This window comes from Mycetomoellerius zeteki, unplaced genomic scaffold, assembly GCF_001594055.1.
Source record: "Mycetomoellerius zeteki isolate Tzet28-1 unplaced genomic scaffold, Tzet1.0 scaffold364, whole genome shotgun sequence".
Taxonomy (NCBI): Eukaryota; Metazoa; Arthropoda; class Insecta; order Hymenoptera; family Formicidae; genus Mycetomoellerius; species Mycetomoellerius zeteki.
In genome coordinates this window covers 182,425-191,053 of record NW_017257354.1, presented here as the reverse complement: position 1 = coordinate 191,053, position 8,629 = coordinate 182,425, and the positions used below count along the sequence as shown (strand labels likewise).

The following is an 8,629-nucleotide window of genomic DNA, read 5'->3' as shown; positions in this document are numbered from 1 at the left end:
AAAACTTCTTCTAGACGCGGGTTTGTTCTTGTTAGCGTCTAGTCGCGACGATTACTGCTTTCGACGCTGGTCGCTAGCTTGTCGCTAGCTTCTTGCGCTTCTTATCGCTGTCGATAAACGCTTTGATCTTATAGCGAATTCGATTGGACGCACTCAGTGCGTATTGGTGCACATTAAAGCCGTTGTACACGAAATAATGTAAAGATATGTTTATAAATAAACATAGAGATCGATTAAATCGTGAAATACTTAATACATTTTATTGTACTATTAGGTAAAATATGTATTTCATAATTCGAAATATTTGCATTTCATTTTTATACTTAAATTAAATTAGTGTACAACGGCTTTAATATGCACCAGTGCGCACTAGTTCTTCCAATCGAATTTGCTATTAGCTCTTCCAGAGCAAATTTTTTTGCGGGGTCTACAATAGAAGTCGTAGCAGTCGTAGGATTTAAGTCGTAGAAAATTGACCAATCACAGTCGAATATGAAAAGAATACTCGACTATGATTGGTCAATTTTCTATGACTTAAGACTCTACGACCGCTACGACTTCTATTGTAGACCCCGCATAATGCGTGGTCTACAATGGGCAGTAGCAGTAGTGGATTAAGGAGTAGACGCAGAAATCAACCAATCATAATCGAATGTGAGAAAGATAATCAACTATGATTAGTCGATTTCTGCACATACTCCTTAATTCACTACTGCTACTACCCATTGTAGACCACGCATAAGACTTCAAGCGACCACTCGACGCTGCGACTTTAAAACTTTAGATGCTAGCGAATAAAAAACAAGCGTGTAGAAGAAGCTTTCATCAGCGAATTCGCGGACGAATTTAGAAGCTTGTTTCAAGCGAATAGCAGCAGAGTCGAGAGAATTCGCTGGCGAATTAATGACGTCACTAGACGAGGCTTCTAGCGAATGTCGCCCCGTGTAAATCATATTGGGTGCATTTAGTACTACAACCGCTCAATGAGCGCTTGCATTTTATTGGCATATTCCGTTAGAACTAAAAATATAGATCAAACAGATACAAGAGCTTACTGAGCGCTCAGTGAGCGGTCGTGGTACTGAATGCACCCATTATGTCTTTGGAGCCCCTATGCCTTCCCTGCTCTATGTATATAACTTCTTTGATTACGAACGAGGTTAATTAACACGTTCTGTATCGCGCTATTTTTAAATGATTTGATCATCAAGCTGTATGGATTACTGGTTATTTTTTTTTTTTGCATTTATTATATTTCTTAAATAACATATATTTCATGATGGTTAAAAAAAAATTTTATAAAGAAAGCCTAATGTATAACATCAATATTGCATCATATAATATCATATATATATATATATATATATCACGTAAAATGATATAAAAATTATTTTATATTACATTTTTTTATAGTCAAAATATCTCAAATGGCTTGAATGAAAAATCCGGTACAGGTCATGCGGCACGGAACGTGTTAATGTTCCATATATAGTATAATATAGTATAATAGCATGCCAACATAAAATATAATATTATACGTATATATAGATACGCAATTGCTCTCCTTGAAACAGAGTGCAGCTTATAGACATCGAATTGTATCGAAATTGCGCTCATAATTCCATTCACAATTAAATTGTCTGTAATATACACTGAAAAGTACGTAATACTTTGTGTTTACTTTTATGACTTTGCAGCTTGATTACTATCTTTTATATTATTACGTATAAACGTATATTGTCTTTCCATTGATAGAAGACAATAATTTCAAGTCTATTTTCGTTTCGTTGTATTAATATATACAAGTTGTACACAGCTTGATAATATTCTTCTATTTTCATGCACACAGTTTTCTACCGTCTAGTATCACAGGAGTAGTTGGCAAAATCCAAAGTTAGTTGTCTTCATAAATAAATATTGCGTCTAACATTAACAACATAATGTGATAATCACAGTGAGTTTTAGACAAATGCACTGATATTCGTCGAATTAATTCCACAGTGTCAACATTCGAACAATTTGTATAAACTATTTCAGGCACATTCTGGAAAAAAAAACTCGAGTGGTTAATAAAGTTGAAAATATTTGACAAATATAATAGATTTTGCAGCACTTACCAGGTTTTCCAAGTATCTTGTAAGCGCTGGACTCAATCGTGACATTTCTTCCAAAAGATTAGGCGTTTTGAAGAGATACGCCATCATTCTTCTTCCAGCTATAGGCAATAAGTTTGCAGCCAGGCGTTCAATATTGGTTACAGTTATAGTTACCTAAAACACACACACACACACACACACACACACACACACACATATATATATATTATGAATAGATGTAACTGTAGAAAGAATAGATATTTTATGTAGTATATATATAGCATAATTGTAAGCATTTGTATTTCATGTGTTGGTGTGTGTATGTATGTATGTCTCTCTCTCTCTCTCTCTCTCTCTCTCTCTCTCTCTCTCTCTCTCTCTGTGTGTGTGTGTGTGTGTGTGTGTGTGTGTGTGTGTGTGCGCGCGCGCGCGCGTGCGTGCGCGTGTAAATGTACGCAAGCATACAAAAGTAAGTAATAAATGAATTTGTTATTATAATCTACCTCTTCTGCCAAACGATCAAAACCATTTATGTACAACTGACAGGCTTGATGTATTCTTAATTCGTCATTATTAATTTTCCAAATAGACGCTAACATTTGACATTTGCTCATCCATGAGACAGCTTGTGTCGAACTAACCGTCACACCGTCGGTGGTCTCGCGATGAATAAATTCCATCGATGCTGTAATTACTCTACATAAAAATTCTGTACGCATATTATCCCTCTTATCATCTCGGTACCACGTGAGAATTGCTTTGTCTGTTATGTCTTGAAAGAGATAAGGCTGTACCTGAGCGAGTAACGAACAAATGTTGAATTTGTTATAACACAATTAAATATCGTATCTCACTATAGACTTACCACGGATTCGAACAAGTTATTCAATGGTTTCAGTATTTTCAAGTTGAGATACGCCATCATGTATAGAACATTAGCCACTTGCACGTGTAGCAAAATTAAGTCATACCAAGCTGGAGTTTGAGAGACAGCTAGTGTGGCAAACGGTTGTGGCCCACCGAAGTGTCCGTCCCATAATTCTTCCGACTTTATTACTACTTTATCTCCTTGTTCAAGTATCTCAGCCTACGTAGCAACATAAGTCAATTTGTACATTAAAGTTAAAATTGATACAACTTATGACGCTGCGATGCATAAGTTGTCGCTCCTCCCTCCCCACCGCACCGCAGTAAAATTTGTTACGTAATAATTTACGAATTTCTCTGTATTCTACGTACATCGATAAATATATCCAAGAAAGTAACGCAGTGCTGCAAAAACGTTGTTACTTGAATGTCGGATAAACCAATGTCTTGCATACATAACCTCTCCTTTGGCAACTTTCCAAGTTTATTCATTAATTTTGCCGCCGTTTCCATTCTTTTTTTTATGTGAAGCATCCATAACAGACAACAGACACCTGTCCGATAAACGAGTGAAAGTATACGCATATGTCAAAATTTACATAGATATTGATATTTTAGAGCAGTTTGCTGAAAAAGAAAAAGGAAAAAACGACACAAAAGTATGTTTACCATGTCTCATACTCTTCATAGGTATTTGTCGTAAAACAGTCAAGGCAGCTGCGAGCGAATCTAGTTGAGTAACATCTTTGTCCCACGACATGGCAAATTCCCAGCATAAATTGGCCAATAAAACGCTGCTCGTTAAACTGTATGGAAAATGACGTTTGAGCAGAGCCATACTGTCTGCAGCAGAAATACGAAAGATTTAAATTACGACAAAAGTTAGGGAGTATTGTTTTTTAAAAAATATATGTGTGTGCCTCTTTCTCTTGCCTAAAATGCACGCTTCTGTAGTCGTATTAATTTTTGCTTCGTCCCCGATCTCTATCGATAAAGAAACAAGTTTTGTCTGTTCCTGTTGAGATACTTGGACAGCAGTTGCTTCATTCGTATCGGTGAATTGTTGTAACGAATCTACTGACAATTGTAACTGATCGAACTCTACATCGGTCGTGTCGATTAAACGCACTGGATCGATACCCGTTGTACTGAGCCATTTTGCAACCAGTTCAGACACTGAACCTGATTCAATCGGGTAAGGATCATCAACATCAAGTACATACACGGAATACTACTAATTATACTAGAGTTTTAATGTACCTCTTCCTCCGGAGAGGATCGATGCTAAACAAGTATCGTTTTTCGTAAATGGTAGAGCAAAGAATCGTGTTGTTTCATCCGATATAACTCGTTGACTAGAGTTAGATCAACGTTTGTTACTATGATCGTCAAAAATAATACGTATTTATGCACTTTCTAATAATTATATGATACGCACCTAATAACAGCATTCAAAACGGCAATATCCTCAAGGTTCCCGATCAGCAATGCAAATTGACAAGTATCATTACTGACATTTTCCCATTCACTAATCGAACTGTACGTCTCATCGTCCGGTGTGACATCGATCGATTTATTCTGCATTTCGTCCATTTTAGTTATATCATTCCCATTTTTAATGTCTTCCTCTTCGTTTCCATTATTCCCCAACCGCTTCTCATTTTGCAATTTCTCTTTGTACTTCTCTAGAGTCATAGCAGCCGCCCTACAGGCTAATGCAGCAGTAAACGCATTGAAAGGTTTCGTAGATTCTGTCAGAATAGTGCGTACATTTTTCCACCATAAGGAAATTTCGTTATATTCAACACATATTTCTTCCACATCTGTTGATTAATTTCAGTCAATTAAATTCCATACGCGCTATGGATGACATATATTTTTTAAGCATAAAGCAATGGACACAAAATTTACCGGTTAAAACACAAATGACATGCAGCAGTTGTGTAAAGTGTTTCAATTCAATTTCTGAAAACGTAGCTTCTTCCTTGTGCGACCAATATATTAATGCCAATCGCATGAAAATGAATGGTTGAATGTTACTGTCTTTAGCCGCTTGTTGCCATTTCTCTTTCATATTGTCAGAATACATCGGTCCTTGATATACGAAACGTGCTAAAAGATGCGTTAAAAATCACATTTTACAAAATAAAAATATACGATACAATCATACAACTGATAACAGCATATTTACTATTCCAACTTACAAATTTCGTGTACATTCTCCTCCTTTATATCTTTTCGTAACCCAATCATTCTCGATGCGCCCAGTTCGAAGCATGATAGAAAGTCAAAGAACGCATTTTCATTCTTAAATTTGACCTTAGTTTCTGCCAAAACGTTACCATGTAAGAAGCTGTTTAGCATTTTAGCCAATTTGATAACACAGTTTATTTCTCGTTCCGAGGTTAATAATATCGAAGATAAACTTTTAGTACTCGTATTATCGGTTGTAATATCGTACTCAGGTGGTACATCAAGTTGAGACTCGATATATTTATAAAATATAATTATTCGTCGTAACTGCGTTGTCAATTGATGAAGCATCTTAGCGGGAGGTTCCAATTCTTCCTCTTCTTCTTTTCCTTCTGTAAAGTAGTAACAAAATATGATTCGTAAATTTATTTACATATTTGTATATAGCGTAGCACATTTTACAATGTGGACTCTGCATACAAGTACCTCGTTTTACTACAAAACAATTTGTTGCAGCGAGTAAAGTGTCTGGTAAAATATGCTTGCTGTTCATTAAAACTTCTATTGTCTGTATTCGAACTTCATTCGTTTCTAAACCCAAACAAGTATTAGTAACTACGGAAATCAATTTCTCTTCATTAAAATCTTCTTCCCTCAGAAACGTTCTCAGTTTCCTAAGTAGATGGATGTCGCGTGCTCGTTTTCCGTTTTTACTATTGAGTGCAAAGTGAAATGGAACACAAATCTCCTTCAATCCTCCAAGTGGATCAATAAACACACAGGAGTATTGCGCTTTATTCTTCGATAAAATAGCATTGTCGTTCGCCCCCAGAAAACCATAATTAATGTACAGTAATCTGCAAAAGTACATCAGACGAGTCATATTTCATACGACATGTATATGTAAGACGAAAATACAGAATGAAAGGGAAGAAATTGAAAGCAGAGGAGAGGAGGTGCGATAGATACAACTTGCCGTCCATTTTTGCTGGCAGTAAAAGTAGTGATTTTTGGACCTTGCTGTATACTCCAAATATCTATTACGCCCTTCTTTGGTGCGTAAATAACTAAAAACAGAGCGGTGCGCAATAAAGCTTTACGTCCAGATTTATCAACGTTCCTACGTATTGCACGATCTCTCTCTTCGATAACTTCAATCCAACCGCACTGAGCATCGCGATATCCTTTCCACATTCTCAAAGCTATACCCTTTTTATTATTTATCAGAATCACTCTGCCCATAGCATCCGATATTATCGAGAACATTTTGTTTGGGCTACAAGCAATGCAATCGCCTTCTCTCATAATATCGCTTAAGCCAAATCGACATGTCATCGTTTCTACCGATTCGTGGCTAATACTCTTTGATACTTCAGACGTTGCATTCTTGGAATTTCCACGAAACCACCTGATAAAAAAAATCAATTCAATAAATTAATTCTTAGGACCCATCAGGGAAATTATCACACAAGATAAGAAAAGCACTTACGGCACAGCAGTACCGATAGCGTTAGCTAGTTTGCTAGCCATAGCGATAGCGACATCCGACAAGACTGGTGCGTTACCACCTTCCAGTGCATAGTGGAATCCTACAAATGGTCGTTTTCCTGTTGCAAGAACTAAATTGTGTTGCGGCGCACTAGATCTATATGCTGCATTATATCCACCGCATATCGAAGCTGTCATTAAATGATCAAAGCTATTTATCGACGTTGTACCAATCACTTCTAAATCGTTTGCAATATCTTGATTTTTGAACGTCCATTTTTTATACGACAAATTTGTAACTGGCGGTAAATCATTGCAATTCGCTTGAACTGTACGAAAAAAGAATTATGAAACACAAGCCAGAGAAAATACACGTATAATGGACAATGATATACCTTTAGCCAAATGATTTCTACAAGCACGTAAAGTGGAAAATAATGGAAATCCTTGTAAAATGCAAACTCCACTGTTATATAAAATATAAACTTCTTCACTAGAGCCAGCATCCCCAGCATGTTTGGATAAGCAAAATGACTGACACTTAATTCCCAGAACCGATTCATTATGGACTTGCTCTTCTAACAGCAAAGCACCTGTCTAATGAAAAAACAAAATATATTACAAGAAATCAACAAGATGAAACAATACAATAGTAAAAAAAATTAATACTCTCTTACTTCTGTATAAAATCTAACAAAGCCTGTATTATATCCAACAGCTATACAGGTCCAATCTGGACCAGTGGCTTTTCCCAAGGATATTAAAGGTAAGCAGATCACAGAGGTTATCCATTCACTGAAAATAAATTCCTTATTACAAAATATTATCATACAAATATTAATAAATATTACATACTTTGCTTCTTTTGTTACTTCTCCATGCCACGTTACATGAAACTTATTTTTTATCTCGTCTAATTCTTGAGATTCCCACCTTGCTATAAATATGAAAGAACATAATTGAAATGTTATTCATGACCTGTCCACAAATATATGCGTGTAAATATATCGGAATTCTTCATTAACTTGTAATCAAATTTTAATTATATCTGTTACTGACAAACAAAATTATATATATGTGCAAAACTAAACAATACTATATAAGATTTGTACCTACAAACAAATATAATCATTTTTGCGTTCCAAGCTATCGTAAGTATATCTCCAACTGATGACAGTGATATAATACAGTTTTGCAGAGGCAATTCATCGCTCGGTATATACTCGACTGAAAACACGTATTGGTAAATGAGAATGCATATTATATTAACCTAACATATCAGTGAAGAAGAACTCACATTTGCTAATAGCATCGCCATAAAGCAATTTTTTAACACTAACAATGTCTGATATATTTGCTATTTTTTTAATTTGACAAGACATGCTTAGGTTATGTACAACAGTAAACTTTTGGTAAACACTCAATTTTTATATTTAATTGTTACAACTTATTACCACAGAATCTATATAAGTGATATAATCTTTAGTATAATACATATAGCGTGACTGTACTTGAAATAAGTTATTACTTTACAATCTTTAATTGCAAGACTGTCTCCTAACACTTGGAGTTCGGACATAGAGATATAAGAATAGAGGGCAAAAGCCGTAGGTACAGGCGTTAGCGGGATAGAAAGAGAACGCTGCATAGTTACTCGTGCCATTCTTGTTTAATGACGCATGCGCGCAGCTCATCCATGTTTACTTACAAGCATGGTAGTGAATATGCCGGAATTAACCGCTTTCGATTTTGCAAATGTTGTTTTTGTGTACAGTTTTTTTAAAAAATGACTGTAAAGTGTATCGTGTGCAAAAAAGAATCAAACCGATTTTCTGATCGCAGTTTTCATAAGTAAGTACACACATATTGTACGTATACATAACAAACATACAAACCTAACCTTAATAAACATTGTAATTAATTGTATAAAATAATATTAATTGTATTAATTGTATCGCTTCAACAGTCAAAGACCGTATCAACTG

The 8,629-nt window shown here is 35.5% G+C and overlaps 1 protein-coding gene across 1 annotated transcript; it reads right to left on the bottom strand.

Moving 5' to 3' along the window:
* Nucleotides 1-1,358: 1,358 nt before the first annotated feature.
* Rab3-GAP (Rab3 GTPase activating protein) lies at nucleotides 1,359-8,026 on the bottom strand. The gene is made up of 19 exons (XM_018453093.1): nucleotides 7,942-8,026; nucleotides 7,761-7,871; nucleotides 7,500-7,581; nucleotides 7,322-7,439; nucleotides 7,040-7,241; nucleotides 6,646-6,973; nucleotides 6,133-6,564; nucleotides 5,643-6,013; nucleotides 5,168-5,548; nucleotides 4,875-5,075; nucleotides 4,402-4,786; nucleotides 4,224-4,318; nucleotides 3,897-4,145; nucleotides 3,633-3,806; nucleotides 3,336-3,517; nucleotides 2,962-3,183; nucleotides 2,600-2,890; nucleotides 2,118-2,270; nucleotides 1,359-2,044 (listed from the first exon to the last, which is right to left on the bottom strand). The coding sequence occupies exons 1-19, from the start codon at nucleotides 8,024-8,026 to the stop codon at nucleotides 1,895-1,897; spliced, it is 4,212 nt and encodes a 1,403-aa protein (XP_018308595.1). The 3' UTR covers nucleotides 1,359-1,894.
* Between the last annotated feature and the right edge of the window lie 603 nt (nucleotides 8,027-8,629).

What these genes read in the sequence shown, in the direction of transcription:
- Rab3-GAP (XM_018453093.1), bottom strand. Translation starts at nt 8,026, where the DNA reads ATGTCTTGTCAAATTAAAAAAATAGCAAATATATCAGACATTGTTAGT. An exon ending in GGAGAATGTACACGAAATTT is followed by an intron (nt 5,076 to 5,167) that starts GTAAGTTGGAAT and finishes CGCATCTTTTAG; the next exon opens with CACGTTTCGTATATCAAGGA. An exon ending in CAAGATACTTGGAAAACCTG is followed by an intron (nt 2,045 to 2,117) that starts GTAAGTGCTGCA and finishes TTTTTTTTCCAG; the next exon opens with AATGTGCCTGAAATAGTTTA.